Source organism: Aedes aegypti, chromosome 2 (assembly GCF_002204515.2).
Source record: "Aedes aegypti strain LVP_AGWG chromosome 2, AaegL5.0 Primary Assembly, whole genome shotgun sequence".
In the NCBI taxonomy this organism is placed as follows: Eukaryota; Metazoa; Arthropoda; class Insecta; order Diptera; family Culicidae; genus Aedes; species Aedes aegypti.
In genome coordinates this window covers 110,938,074-110,963,528 of record NC_035108.1, presented here as the reverse complement: position 1 = coordinate 110,963,528, position 25,455 = coordinate 110,938,074, and the positions used below count along the sequence as shown (strand labels likewise).

General features: G+C 39.5%; 1 protein-coding gene across 1 annotated transcript; it reads right to left on the bottom strand.

Moving 5' to 3' along the window:
- Positions 1-4,079: 4,079 nt before the first annotated feature.
- On the bottom strand, positions 4,080-22,207 carry LOC5572760 (sarcosine dehydrogenase, mitochondrial). The gene is made up of 7 exons (XM_021841940.1): positions 21,931-22,207; positions 19,470-20,719; positions 19,212-19,409; positions 19,007-19,149; positions 18,519-18,624; positions 17,860-18,450; positions 4,080-4,367 (listed from the first exon to the last, which is right to left on the bottom strand). Exons 1-7 carry the CDS (start codon positions 22,079-22,081, stop codon positions 4,107-4,109), a joined length of 2,700 nt encoding a protein of 899 aa, XP_021697632.1. The 5' UTR covers positions 22,082-22,207; the 3' UTR covers positions 4,080-4,106.
- Between the last annotated feature and the right edge of the window lie 3,248 nt (positions 22,208-25,455).

The window sequence follows — 25,455 nt, the reverse complement described above, 5'->3', positions numbered from 1 at the left end:
AACTACCTAAAAGCTAAACATTACATATAATTTGCAATTGGATTAGATGGACAAATTGATGTGAATATTTGCAAAAAAGATACACGTCTTCTCAGTGAGAATCGAACTCACGACTCCCCGATCTCTAGTTGGGGCGCGTTACCACTACGCCATGAGAGGACTCATGAACGCAGAAGTTAACCTGAATTCGATTTCAGCTCAATAATCGTGTAACGTGTAACTTTTTCGCAAATCTACGCATCAATTTGTCCATCTAATCCAATTGCAAATTATATGTAATGTTTAGCTTTTCGGTAGTTGTTAAACTTCCACTCGGCTGGTTAGCCGTAAAACCACGATTCATAATTAAAAACAAGCATTATTTTTTGTCCGAAAAAAATCAAATTTCTTGTGATTTTTACTGAATTATTTACAATACAACATTTTGACTTCAATTTTCAAAAAAAGACCTAACATTTAGAACAGATTCCATTAAAATACGTCGCCCAATTCATACCATCCTATCTTCATCTGGTGAGCATATTGCACTGTTTTGTGCAACAATACATGCAGATGGCGGTAGTGTTAAACGTCAAACACAAAAAAAAAAGATGTGCGCACCTCTTGATTGAGGTTTGAAGCATAGAGTAAAGTGGAGCAAGAGTTTATTTTTAAGATTTCTAGCTCAATTCAAAACAAAACTTATGAACGTCATGGTGGCTCGAATGCTATTCAAGTAAGAGACTTTCATTGCAAATATCATAAGAATCGATTGAGTTTTGGTAAAGTTATGGCCATTTGTTGTCTTTTACGTAAAAATTGTAACTTTCATTCCTCGGAACCAAATAAAGATGAAATCTTTTCGATTTTTTATGTAAGGGCGTTTCTAGGCCTATCATAAGGATGCTTTGAAGGGTATTAGTTTTTGTTGCTTTTTTTTGGGTACATTACATTTAACTCTGTTTTGGGCAATATTTTGATGAAAATTAAGTGTGTATTTATGTGTAAACATAAGTTTATGGCTGATATAAAGTATCTCTGTCGTAAAAAAGTGGATATTTTGTGTTTTGGCCAGCGCACTTTTGCCGCACTTTGTAAAAATGAAAAATTGATCAGAGGGAAGAGAGGCAATTCGCTCTAATGCGTAATGTATAGCCGTTAAGGTGAAACATCTCGGAATCCAAAGATGGCCGGCTTAATGGCCGACTTGTGCCCCTACTCACGTTTTCAAAGGCACAAAACAGGAGAAATAGCTAGAAAACGTTTCTGATCTTCTTATTTTAAGCTTTCTGACAGTGCATAAAGCCAAAATAAAAAGTGCACGGTTATTGGATGGTTTTTTCCCTAGATTTGTGACTTTGAAATTTTAGTGCAATCTTAGAGGTTGATTCCAAACTGTTTCACCTTAATTCTGCACAGTTAAAAATAATGAAGATTACACGTCATGTAAACTTCATTTATGCAATGTAAACATGACGTCATGTAAATTTAAGTCGGAAATCATGTAAAAATGTGTTATATGTCATGTAACCACTCATAATCCTGCTGCATTACATGACATATAATCGAAGTTTACATGACATATCATGTAAATATCCATGATACTCCACGCTCCAATTATGTGCATTATATGTCTCAGAAATTTACACGTTTCGTTCGAACTGTGTGCGACATACACGGAGCAAGGGTTCTAAAGTTTATATGCGGCGCTATGAAACTCGTTATATACACCAAATCCAGTGGAATCATTTGTTTTTGACCCGTCTGTGTAAAACCTTTTATCGCAGCTGATGTGACCGAACATGCTTGCAAAAATTTTTGGTATTTGCTCCGAACGAAGCAGATCTGGTATTCCACGGATATCTTGCCTCATGGTCAGATCAAAAACTACAGCGGAACTTGAGAAGTCAGGGAAGCAACCGTGATTAGGAAGATTCAAAGAAGGGTTAACCTCCAGAGTCATGTACGTGTAGTACTATGTCATAAATCTTGTTTGAGGATTTCGTTCGATTAGCTTCTCAAAATGTTCAATTACCAACGGGTTTAACACTTCACAGTGGATGAGGAACCTTCACGACAATTCCACGAACCGATCTGATAAAGGCAGTATTCCTGCTAATAACTCTAAGCTCATGGTATGAGTCGAGTTCATACAGCCTAAAGCGATCCGAAGACAGCGATACTGTATACGCTGAAGCTTCAGAATGTGTATTTTCGCGGCGGATTGGAAGCAAAAACTACCGTATTCAAGAACCGACAGAATCGTGGTGCGATATAGCTTTATCAGATCATCCGGGTGGGCTCCCCACCATGTTCCTGTGAGTGTACGCATGAAGTTGATTCGTTGTTGGCACTTCTGATACAGATATCTTATTTGTTTTCCCCAGGTGCATTTAGAATCAAACCAAATACATATGTGATAAACCTTGAGAGAGTTCCTTACCCATGAATTGAAGCTCTAGGAAGCGTAACCTAGAGAGGACAACTAACTCAGTTTTCTCCGGAGAGAATTCGATACCCAGCTTTACAGCCCATGCGGACAAATTGTCCAGAGTATCTTGTAAGGGTCCTTGTAGTTCGGCTGCTGTTGGTCCTGTGACAGAAACAACGGCGTCATCCGCAAGCTGTTATAGCGAGCAATTTCTCATGAGACAATCATCAATATCTCTTACGTAAAAATTGTAAAGAAGCTGAAATCAATATTAAATGAGTGGTCGATGGATTTCTTTTCAGTGATACGTCTGTTTGTCTATGCTTGGTGCGTTCATCGGTTAAGGTGAAGATGCATCGAAGCCAAACTTTAAATTTTCGAGAGCACAAATTTAGAAAACTAAACAGCCGTTTGAGCTGAAATCTTTAGTCACCACCAGCAGTGTGTGACCAATCGATTAAATTTTCAGCACAAACCACTGTCTGGTTCTCTATATTTGTGCTCTTAAAAATAAAGTTTGGCTTCGATGCATCTTCACGTTAAGGGAGTTACAATTGTCATGAGCGTTGTTAGTGAAATGGTAATCGCAGTTGGTTTAGTTTAGCCATTCTTCGTGCTTTTTTGGTAAGGGACGTTGATGGAAATTAAGTCCTTATTTTCTTTGGTAGGTACAGAAAATGTTCATATAATCACAGTCAAGACATGTAACATTACCCAAAAAGTCAAATCTATCAAAATTTTTATAAAGTTTCAATTATTCAAATTTTGACTCCATATGTTTAACATTCGAATTGTATTTTGCAAATTAAAATTATAGTACTAAGTAAGCGATCCGACTTGTATGCTGAACATCATCTAAATAAATATTCGGAGATTCATATCCCACAAATCCTCTAATCGTCTCCATTGTCAAAAGTCGCGTGGCCAGGCTTAAGCACTGTGACCAAATTAAGACAAATGAGTGATAATTTATTATGTTATTTCTTTCACCCGTACAAAATTCACAAGAACCCCGTCGTCGTCGCTCATGCAAGGTCGGAAAAATCTGTCCGGAATCCGATTACCGTTTGTTTGGTTCCACTTGAGCACTTGAGCCGGGTGATCTTTTTCCCTCCACACGCAGTTTCAACCTTTCCCAATTTTCGTTCATTTGTTTTCTTTTCCACGGCTCTTCAACTCCAAGAAGCCACCACAGCAGAAGAGGATCTTTCCTTTCACCTCCCGACCAGTGGATTACTGCAAAGTGCTATCTTAATTATATCAAAGTTTGTTACTAATACTGTTTCATTTTTTTTAATTGTTATTTTGAATAATAGTGGGAAATTCGTTAAAAAATTTTATATCTTATCACCCTACTAACAAGTCAACATTATTACATATATTTTTAGAAAACAAAACTGTTAAGTAATAAAATCAGTTGCAATCCTGTTGCAATCCACAGGTCGGGTTTTCCTATGTGTGAGCAATTAATGAGGAGGGGATCGAATTTCGACAAATTTGTGGTTGATCTTTTCTCACTTTCCCGAGATGGGCCCGAGAGTGCCGAAGGACTTGTCATAAATTTTCGATGCTAAACCGATGTCACTCCGACGAGGACAAAATGCAATAAATTTTTATGGACTGCATAATGGGAGTTTAGGTGATACGCAAGGATTAAGAACAATTGTCGTAAAAATGTTGTAAAACTAGTTAAAATTTATTTATAAATTCCTAATATCCGCTCGCCCTTCGGATCGAATGGGCTCCTGAGGTGACACTGAGCTTCATGAAGCTTGCCCATGATTTCAATCTGGTAATGTCCGCTCTTTATGTACTCATTGGTGACGTAGTCGCCATCCTTCCGGGTAATGTAGGCCTGTCCGATGGGCTTCTGCAGGGTGTAGCCATATTCGCCTCGCCGGAGGTGTCCGACGATTTCTCCGTTACGATACACCGCCTCCAAGCCCCAGATGGGAACCTACGGAAATTGAGAGATAAATATTACAAACTTGTTTATGGGGGAACTCTAAAAAATGTTGTTTATACCGTTCTGATTCAAATTCCGGACACTTAGCTTTGTATGGGAAAGGTTTCAATTGAAATGTTTCAAAATTTGCCGTTCAAAAGCTCACAATTAGGAGACTTATTTTATTAAGCTTTTTACAAAGCAATCCATGAAAATTTACAATGCTCCAATAGATTTGACGGTTTTTTAACGGCTGGTAGTGTTTATTTAACGATTTAACTTTTCCAAAAGTGCGGTAGTGTCCGGAATAAGAATCATGAAGTGGACAAACATTTCTATTTATTTAATTCAATAGAGTTGTGGAATTCAAATCTTCACCTACCATTCAGGAGGTAAGTGGCCTGATAGCATGATAACGCTGAGATATAATGTAGATTGATTAAATTTATATGCTTTTAGATGGCTTACACTTCGAAGAGAGCTTAAGTGTCCGTAATGTGAATCAAAACGGTAGCCTCATTGAGGCTTTTGAAACCAAAAAAAAAAATAATTTTTGTAATTAATACAAAAAAAAATATATCTAGTTCAGCCAAATTTCGTGATACAGTGCCCGTTCGATTTTGGTAACATGCCTAAAAAAATATGTTGCCAAAATCGTACGTTTTATTGCAACTTTTATTACCGTAAATCTATATATTTTAAATATAGTAAGCCTCAAAAAGGTTCCCAGAAATATTAAGATAAACAGGATTGGTGATTGACTCATGATTCATTTTTCTCGGTAAAATATCAACACGGTCGATTGAATGGATCGAACTCTTAAACACCAATCACCATGATTTGCAGAGTTCTAACGTTGGATTAGCTCTTCTGTGTCTAGCACTAGTCTTTGAAATTAAAGGTCGTTGATTTTGAGTTGTCATGCCTATTGTATGAAAGCAATTTCTGACGTCTTTTTGTAGAAAATTATTGGGATTAATTCCGACGCAAGAGTCATATGAGGATCTTCGCACAGATTTTTTTCGATAAAATTGAATGTTAGACTATTGATTGTGAGTAATTGAAATGAGTACTATTTTGATTCATATTACGGACACTTAAGGACTCAGTGAAGTATAACCCAACATAGAGCATACAAAATAAATCATTCTGTTTGATTCCTTAGCGCTATCGAGCGTAGGAAGCCCTTATCTTTCGAATGGTGGGTAAAGAATACGCTTCCACAACTTGAATAATTTTAAATAAATCAAAATGTGTGGCCTTTTCATGATTCTTATTCCGGACGCTTCTTCACTTTTGCCTCATATTCCGGACACTTTGAATCGAATTCCGGACAGCTCATGATAATCATTAATGGAACAGACAAATCATCAATTGAAATCGTCAAACCACTAAAGAGACATCTAAGGTAGTTGGGCATTATAAATTTTCGAAGATATTTATAGAAAAAGCTTACTAAAACGAGCCTCGAAATTGAGAACTTTTGAACGGCAAAAATTGAAACATTTCCTGTGAAATGTTTCCCATACAAAGTTGAGTGTCCGGAATTTGAAGCTGTCCGTAATATGAATCAAAACGGTATAAGCTTCTAACTGCCACAAAATAATTTTCTACTGATTTTAAACTCTCATAATTGTAGATTTCGATAAAAATGCCTAGGCGGCGTCCACAAATTACGTTACGCTCTAGGGGGAGGGGGAGGGAGTAGTGTCAAGCGTTACGACTCATACAAAACATTGAAAATTTTCATATAAAAAGCGTTACGGAGGGGGAGGAGGAGGTGGTCGAAAATTTTCAATTTTAGCGTTACGTAATAAATGGACGCTGCCTTAAAGTGATGGCACAGACAAACAGACGTAACAATCGGAACAACATTTAAAATCCATAGCCCAGTTTACACCATTAAACCTTTTGCGAACCTATTTGAAAAAAAAAACTCATTCATTGAATGTTTCGGACGGAAATTTTAAATAAGGAAAATCTGTGATTTTTTAAATTAATTTAATAATTTTTAAGTTTTAATTAGACGTTATTCACTTTGTACCTCACAATTTAAATTTTTTAAAACTCAGTCCTCATAGTATATTTTAGAAAAAAAAGTTTTTTTATAAGTTTTGAAAAGTTCTGTAGACAAAAAAAATAATTATTTTCAAAACCTTATAATCCTAGAATGTCCAATAATATTCACGAAATATAAAATATTATAAATAAAAGTAAGCTTCGAAAATCTCTGCACAAAACGTCTTATCAAAATGGCCATTTTTCATAAACTGATCTGGAATCTCTGAATGATTTGTTTGAAGTTCATCTTTTTCTTTCGGGCGTTACGTCCCCACTGGGACACAGCCTGCTTCTCAGCTTAATTTTCTAAGAGCACTTCCACAGTTATTATCTGAGAACTTCCTTTGCCATTTGATGATTTCTGCATGTGTAGATCGTGTGGGAGATACGAACCGGAGCAAAGTTTTGTAACAAAAAGATAACAAGTTGAGTTATCCGGATAACAAGCCTTCGATAACTTAGTTTGTTTTCATTGTGGTTGAATAAGCAGGCAACACACCAAACTTGATAACACAATTTTATTCTGAAGATATCATATAAATATTTGTGTTGTGTTATCATTTGGAACAAGTTGATAACAAGTTTTGCTATTCATCCAATTTTCCCCATTGATGACTCATTATGTTATCAATTAGTTATAAAGATCAAATTATGTTTTGAATTTGTTTACCGGCATATTGGTCCATTTTGCTCGAAGTAAGAGGGAGTCGTAAAGAAGAAAGCAATGAATACTAGATGGATAGGTACCGTAAGGGAATGGCGAGAGAAATTGGATAAGGGTAGGTATACCAGTTATGGACTTAAAAGTTCCTTATTTCGCCATACGTGATAATTTGATTATTTTCAAATGTTTAATCATGCTGTGCGTTTTAGTAGTTTGATATCAAATAAATCTTGATGTTAAAACATCCAAAAATATTGAAAATGTGAAAGTTTTCGAGAAAACACATATGGCCAAATAGGGAACTACTATAGCCATAACTGGTACACTTTTCCTAGATGTTAAAGAGGGCATACCCAGGGCTGGAAGGCGTTATTGTTGTTGTTTTTGTTGTTGTTTGAGAGAGACTTTAAACCGAAGGTCATTCGTCCCTTAAGTGGAAGGCGTCAATGTAAATAGAAAGTGTCGTGCGATTTTTATGTAGAAGCTTCCCTCACTGTCATCGGACGACGAAACAATGACAGAGGTTTTTTTTCGAATTCTTTTTCATTTTTCTGTCGTTACAGCTTGTGACGGAATCGTAGACTTGTTAATTTTGAGTTCATTACCTGGTATGATTGTTATTTATATAGCTGGAATCATGGAAGGATATTCACTTAACTTATCAAACACATTTAATTCCCGAAATTCTCGAAAATTAGATAGAAATTGTGATTTTATGGCTTTCTCAGTCTAGGGAAATCAAAACGGAAAGTGCCCAGATAGAAATGTTAATAACAAAACAACATTTAAATTGCTCTCGTGAGAGCTCCGTCCGTGACGAAGTGAGCACATGAAATATAGCTTCGTCCAGTGGCAGTGAGAAAACTATTTTCGTCAGTGTCGCAAGTCGGTCATGATACTTAACAGCCCTGGGCATACCATATGAAACAGTATTACATCTCATATATCCGAAAGAAGTTTAGACTGCGAAATGATGATCCCATGTGCTTTGGGGTAATCGAGTTCAGTTCGCCTTCGAGCGTCGGGGTCTCTCAAGGGGCTCCGCAGCTTGTAGGTTAAAGCGCCCATCTAGCGAATAGGGAGCCGTGGGATCGATCCCCACCGGAGCACGTGGTTTCTTTCCGCAGTTTCAATTTCAATTCGTACATTTGACACGTGTTTCGTCGTGTACATGTAAACTTCAACACGTTAAAACCTTATAACAGCAAGTTTCCTTAGGCGGGAATTGCCTACATGATCATTAATTAACTGTGCAATGGATAAGCAAATTGAATTGAATGTGAAATGTGACTCAGCCGTTAGATCAGAATTATCCTTATCCCACTTATCTATTAAATTATTGGTTTTACATTTACATAACCGAAAAATTATTTTTATAAAAAAATTCTCTAACACGCATTGATTGAAAATTATATTCGATCTAGTGCTGGGAAAGTCAGCCATGTTTTTTCAGTTTCTTTTTTTGTTGAATACTGTCACAACTTTAAGTAAGAATTGAGTAAACAAAATTCAAAAAATGTGTATGTCAAAATACCTACGAAGTGAGATTACCTCATTGTCTTTTGAATGCGCCATATAGAGTTTCAATTGAACGTGTAACTACAGAGATATGAACAAAACCAGCAAGCGACCTGCAGCCGTCCCGGTCCTGTGTTCGGGTCTGAGGAGGAGGTCTTTCAAAACCCAACGGCAGGCAAGTAGGTAAATTGGTATAATGCGCCCCATCCGGGAAATACGCTCCACCAGGCTTGGGAACTGTGACCACTGCCAGTTAACCAAACCACAAAGCAGTAGCACACGGAGACGGAATTCAACTCAATTTTGGGTTGTTTCAACGCAATTCCGTAGTTGAGCCCAATAACTCAATTTTGGCTAAATTTCCAAGGTCCCCACTAGGTAGTTTGGCTCTAATTCCATTAGAAATATATACTCAATTTTGGGTTAATTTAACGCAAAATTGAGTTCTTTCCACCCAAACATAAGAAAAGTTGCATTTACCCAAATTTGGCTTATTGGGCCAAAGTCCATTGGGTAGATGAAGCTCTCTCTATTTTTGACAACATTCGTGTGGGAGAAAGAGAAAACCGAGAGATTTTAGGTTGAAACTATAATCGATATACTTAATTTTGGGTAAAGTAAACTCAAAAATTAGGTAAAAATATTTCTCCGTGCAGCATCAATAGAGCGCTGCATATGACGAGCCTAACCTCACTTATTTGACAGCGGCTGGTCCTGTTGTTTACGTTTCGGACTTAGTCGTTTTTTCCATTATTTTTTCATCTTCGCATTCCTATCACCAGCATGTTATGGTGACGATTTTCCACGGTAGGAAGATAGAATAATACGATCCGTGGGTATCTGCAGTGGATTTGACCTCTCCTCCCGGCAAACTTTCACGAAATTAAGAATGATTCAAAAAAAGCACTAAGTCCAAACTGTAAACAACAGGACCAGTGCCTGTCAAAATTGATGCGTGACGTCACAGTGCAGTGGAGTATACCATTAGGCGTTGCGCTGCCAACGGTTCACACACTGCTTGAATGTTTTTGTCTCTCCACTATGATCGCGTTTGGGCAGCCATCTCGAGGTAAATGATTGAAAAAAATGTTAAATAATTCAATCGCTAATATTTCGCTTGTGTTTTCAACTAATTGAAATCTATTAGCGCTAATAGCAAGAGCACAATCATTCCGTTGCGATACATACACTACCCGCCATAAGTATGGAATCGCATAATTCAGTATTGCAACACCCCAGTTGAATATTGCAGCACCTCGAAAAGTTTAGCATCACCCGTAAACTATAACACTAATAACGCAATATCTTGGAAACCTTACTTTCTAGAAAGCTGCGGTCTTCAGCAAAGTTGTTCAGAAGCCTTACGGCGTTCATCAGATGAAATTTTTAATGCGCCATTTTGCCGCTACGTGGCGCTAGTGTGCATGTAAATTGGTCATATTTTAGACGGCTCTTGCTCATGAACCTGACCACTTAGAATGTTCCCCAAGTAACCACAAGCATTATAACATTGCACGTATTCTACTGCATATCAACAATATTGATGTAACATTGCTTTTATTCGACATATTTCAAGAGCTGTCAAGCAATAAAGCATTAACTCTACATTACAAATGTATCAATGCACTTACATCACTTTATAAATTGCACAACTGCACTAATGTTACTCTATGAATTGCTTCATTGCTTTATCGTCGTTTTTGCATTAGTGCAACTGTAAAAGGGCCCTTTTCCACTTTTAAACTACTTTAATGGTAGGCTTACGGCAATGCAGCTGCATTATATATGCAATGATATAATGCTCCATGGTTACTTGGGTCGTGTCTTCAGCAAAGTTGTTCAGAAGCTTAAAAGCAATCTGAGGCAGCACTGATTGGTTAGCAATTTTGCCGCTACGTGGCGCTAGTGTGCATGTAAATTGGTCATATTTTAGACGGCTCTGGCTCATGAACCATACATTCCATTTCCAAACATTGAGTTTTAAAACAATGTTTAGGAAAAATTATGTGAAAACTCCGTATGAAACATTCTTTGAATTATACTTAAATGAATTCTAAGTAGAGCTTCGAGGCAATTATTTATGCTATTTCGAAGGAGTTTCTAAATCAAGAGGAATTTTAATATGAACCGCTTTAGGAATTTCTGTGTTCTGTGAGAAATTTTTAGATAATTCATCGATCATGCAATATTCAATTGAGGTGTTGCAATACTAGATGATGCGATTCCATACTTATGGCGGGTAGTGTATAAACAAGTTCAATTTCATGCTCCCTTTATCGAGCAAAAATGCAAAACCCCGAAAACTGGAAAAATCATGTGAAAAATCACCACTGTGCTCGAGTCATTTCGCATTCGGGTTTGAAAAAACGTTGTGAAGAAGAAGATTACAGTTTTGAAAAGCCGTGATTTTTTTTTGTTTTGAATGGCTTTGGATTTTGATGGTCGTCGTGTAGAAAAATGTGAACGTCGAGGTGGTAAAGTACATTTCCCATCCCTGCGCCCCACTTTATTTTCAAGAGATTGAGGCTTTTTTAACCCGTAAATATGATTACATCCCGAGCAAAGTTGAGTAACAAAACGATAACAAGTTGAGTTGTCCGATGAAGATTGTTTGATGACTTAATTTGTTTTCATTGTGGATGAATAAGCAGGCAACATAAGTTTATATTAAAGTTATCATATTAATGTCTCATTGTTTTATCATTTGAAACAGGTTGATAACAAGTTTTGTTATACAGCCAATTTCCCTCATTGATAACTCATTATGTTATCAATTAGTTATTTAGATCAAATTATGATAACAAATATTTCACGTCATTCAATCGTCGGTGGCATCCTCGATCTGACAACTTTAAATTCGTGAATAACAAGAGTCTTCCTATTGATAACAAAAAATAATAAAATGAGTTCATGATGTATACTTTGTTGTCACTATGTTATGCAGTAGTTATTCGACTTTGCTCGGGATACTAGACCTGTTCACATTTGAAAACATATCTCTAAATCTTCCGGTCAAGCAGTATTCTGAATTCTCATAGTAAGAACAATGTCTGGTCAAATTTTCTGCTCATTTGATAAAGATTACAGTATGCTTCAAGTTAAAAATGTGTTTTTGGGCTTATTTTCAAGCTAAGTATGCTGTTCCGCTCAAGAAAAGTAAAAATTTCTGCCCAAGAAATGGTCAAGTAATTTCGTACAGTGAGCCCCATTTGAATTGAAATTTTTTTTCGACTGCGTACTGCGATCAAAGAAAAATGCTTTTCTTGAGCATTTCTTGCAAGAGAATTCCCCCGCATCGAGATAGGCGATTACTTTTCTGTTGAAGTGCATACTTCGCTTAAGTTTTTAAAATCATACCTAGTATGTGGAAAATCAAAACCACTTGCGATTACCACTATTTGAAAGCAAATTCTATCGTGTTAAGCGAAGTAGGCACTTCAACAGAAAAGTAATCGCCTATCTCGATGCGTGGAAAATTTCTTGCAAGAAATGGTCAAGAAAAGCATTTTTCTTTTATCGCAATACGCAGTTGAAAAGAAATGTCATTTCAAATGGAGCTCAATGTGTTGAAGAGCAGGTACATCACACACCCTGCAGTGGAGATATTTTGGGTAAGAATTGTAGAGGTAGTCGGAATAGATTGTAAATATAAATATAAGTACCCAGACATGAAATAAAAGAGAGGAGCGGTGTGGAGCGGAAGAGCCTTGTTGTTTTGTAGTCGTTTTATTTCAACAGGTTATGGGCCCAGGAACGCTGAGGCGGCTTCAATGAGGGACCACGAGGAAGCACCTGGACGAGGAGGCAGAATCTCTGTGAGGAGGTAGAGCCTGGACGGAAGGTGGAGTCTGGACGGGAGGTGGCTTGGACGAGGTGCCCAAGAGTTGGAGGCCAAGATGCTGAGAACGAGGCTGAAGGTGCGGATGCTGGCTGATCGGACGACGAGCTCGGAAGTGCTGGAGGAACTCGGAAGTCAGGAGGAGCTCGTAGGACGGCGCGGTTGACCAAGAGGACGATGGTGCAGCTGGCCAGGAGAAGCTTTCTTTCTTTCTTTGTTTAATCATTAAAGTTCGAGATTTTGTAAAATAATGATAATCCCTGAGCTTCTGAACAACTTTGCCGAAGGTGCCATCTTTCTAAGTGTTCATACTCCTGGGATATTCGCAAAACCAAGGGTGTTGTACAAAGTACAACGCGCAACTACTCGCGTTACAAAAATTCCCGCGACGGCCGAAAGGTTAACTCCAATTTGTCAAAAATGTCGAATGTGACTGTTTTGCAATTATGGGCAGTATGCCGAGTTCACTGAGCGGTGCCGTGTTATTTATGTGACCATAGCAACGAGTGAATTCGGCACCGCTCAAACGTCAAATTCGTGAAGTCAAGATCCTGCAGTATCCGTAAAACAAAAATTTCATGCTCACTAGCGCCACCTGGTGACAAAATATCCTATTTTTTTGGTTCAATTAATGATAGCCCTTGAGCCACTGAACCACTTTGCCGAAGATACTATCTTTCTAAGTGGTCAGGTTCCTGAGATATCTGCAAACAAAAGTTTTATGCTCACTAGTGCCGCCTAGTTGCAACATTTTGAATTAACTAGTTTGAACAGTGATAGTCCTTAACATACTAAACAACTTTGCCGAAGACATCATCTTTCTAAATGGACTGGCTCCTGAAATATCTGCAAAACAAAAGTAAAACTTCCATGCCCTCTAGTGCCACCTAGCGGTCAAGTTCTGAATTAAATGAGGTACCATCAGATAGTGCTTCAACTCCAGAACAACTTTACTAAAGACCCCAAGTTTCTATCTTATCTGAATTTTGAGATATAACGATTTGAAACTGTGGTTTCCTTGAACCGTAAATAGTGCGTTCACTATTATGCGAATTCCATGTACATTTGTTGATTTTACCGTATTCTAAAGGACCATACTGTAAATAAAAACTGTCGAGTATTGTTCTTAAGAAAATTCTTGAGGAATACGTTTTGGTTTGGTGTAGATAGATATCTTTGTTGCAAAATGATAGCATATAAATCACAACTGTTGTACAAAGTACAACAGCGCGACAGCCCGAAGGTTAATACCATGGAGAGTCATCAAATGATAAATATTTTCGATCAACTTACTGAAATCTGTGAGATTGTTCTAGAAAATTCGAAAAAAATACCAAGTTGTTTTGTCACATTGGTAATTATAACCGCATAACAGTAACATTGAGATTATAAATGAGCCTCATAAAGTACTGGCAATGAAATTTATATCAGAAGTATTTTCAGACAATTCACCTAGTATGCGATATGAGTTTTACAAAATATCAGCCTCAAATAAGCACTTTTGAGTTTCTGGCAATTTTTAGAAATTTTAGTTTCCTCCCATACTGCCATAAAATGCACACTTGGTATTCCATTTACTCAATGCCTACTTTTGTCGAATGTTACAAATATGCAGTTATGGGCAGCATAGGTCCATTGCAACTTGATGATAGTCAAATCGTGATGACACATGTACCGACGAATGAATGAATTGAACAAGTTAGCATTGCTTTTTCTTTCCGAGTGATGATTGTTTTGATCGCATTTCATTGACTATTCAGAACGATTTGAAAACAATCATCATCATCGACTGAGAGGAAGCAATGCTAACGTGTTCATTTTTAACATTTTTCGAAGCTCATGGGTGTGCTCTTGGTCACCCACAGCGGATTTACAAATGTGCATCCTAATTACCTATTTTTTACAATTTACTCTCGTAGGATAAATAAAAACTTTAAACGGGATTGAGTTTTAAATATGAAAAATCATCATGTACTGGAAATTAAAAATCCAAAATTTACACACAGGTATGTTTTTCAGAGAAAATTCTCCCCTAAAATAGTTATTTTCTAGAACCTTGAAGCATAAACCTCAACCAAACTATGTAAAACTTGCATCCATTGCTCGTGAAATCGTGTTCGACAAAAGTTCGTAGAATTGAATAAGCTACTGTGTCGAGGTATTTCCGATAAGTTTCGATGTTCCGTTCGGTAGTTATAAATTTTTAAAGCTTGAAATTAGCCCAAAAACACATAATTGATTTGAAGCACACTGGACTGCCGTCGTGTATGTTGCTGAATGGAAACGTGGCCTCCTCACCACCGGACATACATGTATGCAATCTATTCGCCGATAAATTCGCCAGTGTTTTCAATGATGAAATATTGAGCAACGAAGATATCACACTCGCCGCCACTAATGTTCCACAATTCGGCTAAACTCTGAGTAGCGTAGACATTAACAAAGATTATCAGAGCCTGCTCGAAACTGAAAACGTCTTATAATCCGGGACCCGATGGTGTTCCGTCAGTAATTCTTAAAACGCACATGCGAGACTTAATTTCACCACTGCTTCATGTCGTCTTTCGTTGGCCAATGGATTATTTCCATCCACTTGGAAGCTCGTACACATGTTTCCTGTCCACAAGAGCGACAACAAGCATGATGTTGGCAACTATCACGCTGTTACCTCGCTCTGCGCTGTTGCAAAACTGTTCGAACTCGTTATGCTGACTTGCTCACTGTAAACCTTACATTAGCGTCGATCAACATGGATTCGTGACAGGTCGCTCCACAGCTACCAATCTACTCTGTTTAACTTCATACATAACCGAGAGTACCTATGTCGAAACGCTTTCGAACCAATGTAATTTGCACAGACTTGACTGCAGCATTCGACAAGCTGAATCATAACGTTGCTGTCGCTAAACTTGATCGGCTTGGGATACATGGCCGTTTTCTCCAATGCCTTCAGTCATATCTCATCGGTCGACACCTAGCCGGAGACTGTTATTCTTCTTCGTTTGCTGCTACATCGGGAATTCCGCAAATTAGCCATTTGGGACCATTCATCTTCCTGATCTACTTCAATGATGTGAACCTGGTAATTGAAGGACCACGATAATCGTACGCGGATGACCTTCAAACTGTACCTCCGTATTTGTTGCATCGACGACCGCTATTTTTTCTCCCAACAGCTGAATTCCTTTGCGGATTGGTGTAATCTGAATCGGATGGGAGTCAGGAGAAGAAATCAAACGTGTCAGCCAAGTCAAGGATTTAGGAGTGATCCTGGATACAAAGCTATCGTTCAAACAACATGTGGACTACGCCGTTGGTAAAGCCTCCAGAGTAATTGGATTCATCATCAGAACAGTCAAGGAGTTTGCGGAAATTTACTGTCTGAAATCTTTGTAGAGTAAGGTGGGGCAAAAGTTCGACCTTAGTGGTATAATCAAAGTTTCCAGGAAAACAATAGCAGTTTAAACAAAACAAATACCATACAGTGAACCTTCAACATATTGGCTATAATTGTGCTGAACAAACTTGTGTTTAAATATTTACCCATTTTAAGTTATAACAGTTTCAAAATTGATTGTCTTATTCGAACTTTTGCCCACCGGTGGGGCAAGAGTTCGAATCTAGTGTGGGGCAAAAGTTCGCTGGCTAAAACACTAAATATCGATCCTTTAATGACAGGCATACTTTACACCAGCCGTAAACTTAGGTTTGCCGAAAAATACACACTAAATTTTCATCAAAAAATTGCCCTAAACCGGGTTAATTGTAATATACTCAAAAATAACAGTTTTTCGCAAAACTAAGTGGAAATGTAAAATTTTGGTGACAGTTTTCACACGATCAGACAAATTTAATTAAATTTGAAGATAATATGTGGATTTTAGGCAATTTGAAAATTTGTCCGTTGGTTGGTTGGTTTGACTTTATTAACGAGATTTTTAGCCCTGGGCTAGTTCATCTCGGGACCAACGGCCTTACTTCCCTTCCGAAGGAAGTCGTCACTATAACTTTTTACGTCATAAGTGACTATGTCGGGGATGGGATTCGATCCCAAGTCCTCGGCGTGAGAGGCGAGTGTTCTAACCACTACACCGGGTCCGTCCCCAAATTTGTCCGTGATTTTATACATGGGTCGAACTTTTGCCCCGCTGATTCGAACTTTTGCCCCACTATGGGCCAAAAATTGTTATCAAGCATTTATGCAAAATCTAATACACGTCAAAGCAACCTTATGATAGGCCTAGAAACGCCCTTACATAAAATATTGAAAAAGATTTTATCTTCAATTGGTTCCTTGCAACGAAAGTTTGACCAAAAATTACAATATTCACGTCGAAAAACAACAAATATCCATAACTTTTCCAAATCTCAATCGATTTTTATGATATTTGGAGTAAAAGTCTCTTACTTGAATAGCATTTGAACCACAATGACATTTATAAGATTTGTTTTGAATTGAGCTAGAAATCTTAAAAAGAAACTCTTACCCCACTCGAACTTTTGCCCCACTTTACTCTACTGTTCTCTACCTCGCTCCATCCTGGAATACTGTTCGATTGTTTGGACTCCCCATTACAACAACGGCGTCTTAAGGAGCAAGTCTGTTCAACGACGGTTCATGAGATATGCGCTGCGACGATTACCTTTGTAGAATCCTTTTCGCCTGCCTAACAGCCAATCGTTGCCAATTGATCGATCTGGAGTAGGGCGGTTCAAAACTTAAAAATGTTTGAAAATCCTCTCCTTACAATCCTTATTATAAAAAGTGTGTTCTGTAAAATTGTATGCTTTCTACGTGGTGATTTAAAAGTGGTGGCCCAAAGACAATGTAGGTTTATATAGTAATATAGAGAAATATGGAAAAATGTTCCTAACACGTTAGTACTGGAATGAAAGTACAAACTTATCGTCCAATAACAAAAACAAACTCTACGAAGTATACCGTAACTACGCTAACGCTAACCTTGTATATTTAAAAGCTCAAACATGATTTTCCGATTTCACTTTCAGGGGGATAGCTCATAATGCTGAATACATCAAAAGAAGCGCATTTACTTACTAAAAAAAATCTAGAAGACAGTGTAGCACGACAGCATAATGAAGGCGCCATTCATTATTGCTGATTTAACCCCAAGTTGGACCGTCACAAAAGTGTGCACGCTCATTGAAAGAGTGATAGCAGCTTAGGGTTACGTCGAATCATAATGATGTCTCCGCTGCACTTATTACTTGTAGTTCAAGAAACAACTGCGCTGAATACATCGAGGTGATCTGATGCAAACGTGCACTTTTATCACACTTTTTCTGCACTCTACAACTTTTGAGATAGTTCATTTTGGGGTGAAGTGCGCAATAAAATCGCTAAAATGACGAAATCTCCCTCTGTTTAACGTAAGGAAATACTTCATTTAGATAACCCTTACCTGTTCGTTCAGCGTGAAGAACGCCAACCGTTTGCTCACTCCATTCTCCAGCTGCCTATCGATGGCAGCCCGTCCCTGGTAGTCGCCACGCTTCCTACAGGTGAATCCCAAATTTGCCTCCACCGGCGTATCATCCGATCGCAAATCGTATCCCCACAGATGGTAGCCCTTCTCGCTGCTCAACGAGTACAGTGCACGATATCCGGCATTCCTCAGACCTTCCTTGTAACCGGCCTTCATCAGCGCGTTGTACACGTCATTACAACTCTCCTCCGGAATGTGCAACTCGTAGCCCAGTTCTCCGACGAAGCTAACCCGCAAGATTCGTACGTTGCACTTGTAGAACGGATTGATCTGGATGCTCAGAATGGCAGTGGAGTTGGGTGGCAGTTTCTCCTCGTCGCTCAGATCGAAATCGGTGATCTTCTGGATGATCTCGCGGCTCTTCGGTCCCTGGACCGAGAGTACGCCCAGCTCTTCGGTGTGATCGGTAACGACGGCACGCAGGGCCTTCTCCTGGATCGCTGCCCAAATGTGCGACTTGGTGTGGTACGCCGAAGCACCACCAGCCACAATGTAGTAGCCTCGTCCCTGTTTGGATAGGATGGATGGTCATGCAATACGTTGTTGAAATGATGTTCTACGCGGGGGAATGTTACCTTGAAGATTGGATCGTGGAGTTCGCCTTGGCCTGATTCCACAACGCTGATGGTCACATCGGTCTCAACGCCACCGCGTTTGTTCAACGCGCAAGTATAGACGGTTCTAGAAGATGGAATAAGATGTTATACGATAGTTAAACTTCAGTAGATCGTACAGGTTTTTTACCACAATCTTAGATTGAGTAATCAGTTCCGGTCCTTTTATTGGGCTAGCATGGAACCTAACTCAAATATATGCACAATGGGCCTTTAAAACCCAGGATCTCTACTAAAAATTATGTAGAGAAGGTTTCTGCAGTATTTTAAGAGCTCCAGAGACCCGAAGTTGAAAGAGCTGTGTGAGAACGTGATGAAATCTAGGCTCAATTTGAACTCAAAAAGAATGCTTAGGATAATCAATCGTATAGTGTTCCTATCTGAATTTGCAATCATTCATGGACATGACATGACAAAAACTATAAGAAAGGTTTTGAACATGCACTTACTTGTTGATAGGTTTGTTCAAATCACCGGCAAAGATCCACTCAACGGCTTCCTTGGCCTGGCTACCAGTCAGGAACAACTTGCTAAAGTAACTAAGGTTAAACATAGCCGCTTCTTGACGGCAAGTCAGTGCCTCCTCTCCAATCTATGAAAAGGAAGCGATTAGTTGCGTTATAACCTCAACTCCACTTCCCCAGTCGAACTAACCAAATCGTGATGCTCCGGGAATCCGAAGGTGTAGTCCTTCTTCAGAGTTTCCTCGTAGTTGGTGTTGGTATTCTTCGGATAGTCATAGTATCCGTACCAATCGTACGATTGGACCACCACGGTGTCTTCCGGGAGGAAGTATCCTGGCCGTTCCCAACCGTGCCGTTCCTCCATAACCGCTCCGTGTTGGATCATTTGCTGAAATTTCGATATCGTTATGCTCAGAAAATCGAATTACGAACGTCTGAGATACCCTACCTTGTGGAACGGATCTACGGTGAAGTTCCGACCGGCGAGCGGTTCATCGTGCGGGAACACAATGCTGTAGTTCTTGGCGTACGCCTCGTGGCTTCTCTCGGTGGCCCAGTTGACGGCTTTCTTCTGTTTCGGAGAAAACCGTCGGACATCGTACGCAAACATGTGCAGGTCCGGTCTGTCGTGGATGATCCACTGAGCGAGCTGTTCGGCACATCCGGCGCCCAGCATCATACCGGCCGAGTTGAAGCCGCAGTTGTGGAACAACCCATTGATCAGGGGATCCGGCCCCATCAACGGCTTGTGATCAGGCGTGAAGGATTCCGGTCCGCAGATTGTACTCTTGATTCCAGCGGTGCCGAATTCAGGGCAAAGCTTCACCGCACCCTGGATGTGAGTGTCGAACACGGAGTAATCCAGGTCGTACAAACCGAAGTGGAAGTCGTTGGGGACTCGATCCAGCAGGACAGGGTTGTTCTCGTAACCTCCCATGCAGATGGACTTGCCTTGAATGCGGAAGTATATCGAATAGTCGTGATCGCGGATGTTGGGCAGCATTTGGTGGACGCCTTCCATCGTTTCCGAGATGACGTACGCATGCTTCATCGGGATCAGAGGTAGATGGACGCCCAGCGGTTCGATGAGGTCCCTTCCCCAAACGCCTGTGGCGTTCACAACCGTATTGGTACGGATGGTTCCCTTGTTGGTAACGATGCCTCGGACATCTTTGACACCCAGCAGGTTCTCTCCCGTTACGATCTTGGTGGCCGTGCAGTCCTCCACTACGGTTCCTCCGTTTGCCAAGGCTGCCTTAGTAAGCGCTGTGCACATCATAGCTGGATCTACGACGCCATCTCCCGGTGAGTACAAAGCTCCCGTGAAGGCCGCTGGGTCGAGTAGTGGGAACACCTTTTGGGCTTCATGCGGTGTCAGGATCTCACTTTCAATGCCGAAGCACTTGCCGAGCGTAGCCAACCGCTTGTATTCATCCAAGCGTTCGTCCGAGTGCGAGATGAACAGGCCACCGTTGTTGATCCATCCCGAATTGTACCCGGTCTCTTCTTCCAGGCTCATCAACAGGTTTCTGGTCGCTGCCAGTAGCTTGATCTCCACGTCATTTGGGCGTAAGCGCCACACCAAGCCTGCCGTATGCCATGTGGTGCCCGCTGTGAGCTTGGCCTGCTCCAGCAATACGGCACGTATGCCTCGCTTCGTTAGCTGATACAGCGTATTGCATCCAGCTGATCCGCCTCCTGTTCAACGTTGTCGTTGAAAAAATAAAGAAACAGAGCTCAGAAAACAACAGGTGATAAAAATACATTTTGTTTGGACTCAGATTCGCTGCTGGAAAGCTGTTTGCAAACAAGTTTGTAGACGGACCAAGTCCTGTGCATTGGAGAGCTAATCGGCATAATTAGCCTGATAAGGGCGTTGTAACCTTTGACGCGCGACTTTCCATTCGAGCGATAATCCGGTTGTGTTAACACTCTAATTGAACGCACGTCAATCGCAGCACGATTTCTCGGTGAGGATCGTCAAGGTTATCGAAATCGAAACTGGGCTACCGCTTGAATTGAGTTCGTTTGTGGCAATTTGAACACCGGACAGTATCGATGCGAAATGAGGAAAATATTTTTAGTTGAAACCTTGAGATCAGAACTCAGCTGTCCTAATATTTGCTATACAGAGTTGCGTTATGTGATCAACCCAATATTGAATTTTGTGGATGTTTGAGACCATAAGATATTTTTAAGATATTCAAGGCTATCCAAACTGTCCTGAAATTGATAATTTAAGGTCTTCAGCTGTAGACGTAGCTTCATGACTCCACACTGTTGTGATACGTTCTTAGCTATATCCATTGAATCTTGTAGGATGTTTGGGTGTGAGATGAAGAGCTTTGAAAGTTGCCTAAATTAACGAAATTTAGTATAAAATACAGATTTATGTCTATGCCATTAAAATTTATTTTGAGTTCAGTAACTGAAAGGTTTTTTGTCTTTACAATGGCACGATATGTATTCGAACGTATTCATTCATGAACGATCAAAAGACATTAGGAAATCATTTAGGCTTTTCTAGGTCATCCAAAATGTCCTGGAGTTTCTGCTGCCTCAAAAACATCTTGTAGCCGTGGAGAAAAGCGTAGCTGATCTTCTGGAAGTTCAACCATGCTCACTGATGTATATGGAAAGGCGTAATCTGAGATATTGCAGGTCATCCATGTTTGAGAGTTTGAAACTGTTGATCTACAGTTGTAACAGAAGCTTTTGTTAGAATACACAGTTACATTACAACAGCATAAATTTGTGCTCGATTTTACCACTGTAAATCATCAGTTTTAAAAGTTTTTTCCTAAACGTATGATGCGCAGTCGTGATGCTTCAACAATTCCACAGCAATAAGATGCAAACAGCACAGAACTTTCATTTTAGGCAACATTTCACCAACATAGAATACTAACCGATAATGACGACATCCGCACTTTCCGGTAAGGCCGATCCTGACGACAAACTACGCTTGGACAGTTCACTGCTAATCCTTCCCACCAACGATCGCTGACCACTGAGCTGGTCTTTAAACTTGGTAAAACTTTGCTTGCCTAACCGAAACATTTTTCTCTACAGAGAGCGCAACCACCGATCCTCGCGAAATTCGTTGAAGAACTGAATGGTCGTCGCTTTGGCGATCGTCGATCTTAAGCTGTTGCCTCGATCCGATGCGGGTTTTTGAATACCACTGTCAGATAGCATACAACCGTCCGAGGCATTGATTTGATAAGCCATTCGCGAACGAATCGCTGCGCTACGTATCACCAGCTGATAGGGCCGCAAGTAAGACGGGCTGTTCTCTTCGGGTGAGGTATAGAGGTTATCCGAGTCGGTGAACTTTTCTGGGTATGGATTATAGGAGAATGAAATAGAGAGTCAAAAATGAAGCGATGCGATCGAAAGATCGAAACAGTTCAAACTGTTGATTGATGCATTGAACTTTGTATTTGTTTACCTGAGTTTCCCTTACTTTTTGAAGATGCACATATTTTCAGCTTAATTCAATGATGACCTAATTTGTTGTTATGTCTGAGAGCAAAGTGCACTGCTTCCATTATATGTTTAAAGTTCTGAGGAGCAGAATCAAAATGAGACGTTTAACTTTTTGTGATAAGTCAAAATTCTTACGCTATGTTCGGTTTATATTACGTTATTTAAATTCAGAAACGATGAGTCTGGATTTTACTGCAAATAACTAGTTTGACGTTTTACATCAAGCTAGTCTACATCACGTATCATGAAGAATGTAATTGTACTTCAAAACTCTGAAAACGCCATCTTGTTTAAAAGATTGCCTTCTTAGATTACATCCTACACAAATTCCCTACGTGGAAGATGCTCGAGGAGGATTTGCAAGTTCTTGGGATTTCCGAACGCCGAATGCTGAGGACGATCTTCGGCAGCGTGCAGGAGAACGGTGTTTGACGGCGAAGAATGAACCACGAGCTCGCCCAACTCTACGGCGAACCCAGTATCGTGAAGGTGGTTAAAGCTGGAAGGATACATGCAGGGCATGTTGCAAAAATTGCGGACAACAGCCCTGTAAAGATGGTGTTCGCCACGAATCCGGTCGGAACACGAAGGCGTGGGGTGCAGCGAGCTAGGTGGATTGGCCATGTGCACCAGGACCTGGAGAGCGTGGGTCGCAGTCGAGGATGGAGGTTTTATTAAGTTAAATGATGTAAAATCAAATAAATAAATAAATAATAATCAATTCCCTACATCCATTCGTCGTTTTCGCGATTATTTCCCAAACCGGAAGTCGCCACCCTTAAAACACTTCACACAATTCTCAATCATTTCGGTGTAGGCAATTAACCCAATAAATATACTTATTCAGAAAGTTGCTAGCCGTATGTTAGTTAGAAACATATTTCAGAAAAGTTGTAAAATTCTCATGTATAATTTAGACCAAGTACAACTTTTCTTAACAGTTGGTGGTCTTTGTGTTATATAAATTATATAACATTTTTTAGCGTGACCAAATCATAACCATACATTTCTAGGTACACTCAGATCATTTTTACGAAAATTTAAGATTGCTTGTTGATTTCCATTTCGCATCCCCCCAGTTTGTGATACACCCACGGTAAAAAATCAGCACGTTCGATTGAATAGATTGATCACTTGACTCAATTCAAAACACCAATCACCATGATTTGAAGGGTTCTAACTTTGGATTTGCTCTACTGTCTCTAGAACTAGACTCTGAAGTGAAAAGTCGTTGATTTTGAACATCATGTCTTTTGTATGAAAGCAATTATTGACAGCTCGTTGTAGAAACTGATTGAGATCAACTCAACCACTGTCAACAGATGCGAGTTGGTGTCGAGGTAAGACACTAGACTTGCACTCCGAAGATTAGTGGTTTAAATCTTAGTCAGGCGGAAATGTTAATTTAACTTTTTTTTTATTTCAAATCAAAGCATGCAACGTTTAATTCAAGTGCTGTTACCTTGATTTTGTCAAGATTCAACAGTAGTGCGAAACCAAGTGCAGAACTATTGATAGCATGGTGCTTATTTTTTACCGTGCCCAACTTCATGGTTTGGCAAGATTGCTCATTGGAAGACATATCAATCACAGGGCTGGTAGCAAGTCACTTTCTAGTATCTTGGTCACTTTTTTCGACCTGGTCACTAAAAAGTCAATATTTCCAACAAAATGTCACTAAAGTCACTTTTTTCGGTATCTGATGATAATGAAATTCAAGGTTGGGTTAGCTTTTCAAACACAAACAGAAAGAAATAGATATTTGTTATTAGAAAGACAACTACAGGTATACTTCGATTTAGTGGCCATTATGATTTAAAAATTGTCCATAAAATCGAAGTAATTTTTTTTATTGTCGCACCGCCATCAAACCGTATCACGCCATTTAGACTCGCGACTCAACTCAACTCACCGCATTTTGAAATCAGTTTTTTAGTGTGTCGTTGCATTTTAACGATTTTTATGAACACAGCGCACTATTCACATATTAGCTGCGACGCTTGGGGCCCAAGAAAACTATAATTTTAAATAAGTGTTGGTCTTGATTTCTACCGGATACATAATATATATTTTTTTTTGTTTTCTATTCAGCTAATCATTCATTAGAATGTATCACTATCAATGAAAATAGTGGTTTAAGCTAAGTATGCTGTTTCGCTCAAGAAAAGTAAAGAAATTCCTTGACTGAAAGGGTCAAGAAATTTCCTACAGAGAGCCCCCTTTGAAGTGACATTTCTTCTCAACTGCGTACTGCGATCGAAAAAAAGTGATTTTCTTGACCATTTCTTGAGAGAAATTTTCCACGCATCGAGATAGGCGATTCCTTTTCTTGTCAGTAGCAAACCGGCCTTTACGCAACAAAGTGCAGAATGAAGATTTTTACAGCACGTGTCGTACGTTTATAAATGGATGCTGTAAAAAACTAGTTCTGCACCAAGTTGCGAACAGTATTTTTTGCAATTTCATGAAAGGTTACTTGAGGAATAATTTTAAAACTATTTCTCATCAATCCGCACATGGTCGTCCGTAGCAATGTTTGAGAAATTCTGATCATAGTAGGTTGTTCTGAGCAATTGTCACAATTTTTCAAACCACCATCCGGATTGCGTCATTATTCGAAACAATGAGCGTTTCCGATTCTGATGTTCTGATTAAGATTGAGTCGGCAGCGGAAGTGGCCCTGAATGGTCTCCAACCGGAGAAATCCAATTCAAAATTTCTGAAGCCACCGTCACCAGCGGATTACACAGGACACTGCTTTCGTCGATCCCCCGCTTATCTACTGACAGATTCTACGAAAACTTTTTCTGAAAAGGCATGGAGGATGGAAATCTTCTACTGTTGCTGGAGGATACGTCGAAATTTCCTTGCAACAATAAAATAATGATAATTATTACGGTTGTTAAGAAAATTTTCCGGTTTGCGGTAGCCGCAGAGTTCTACCG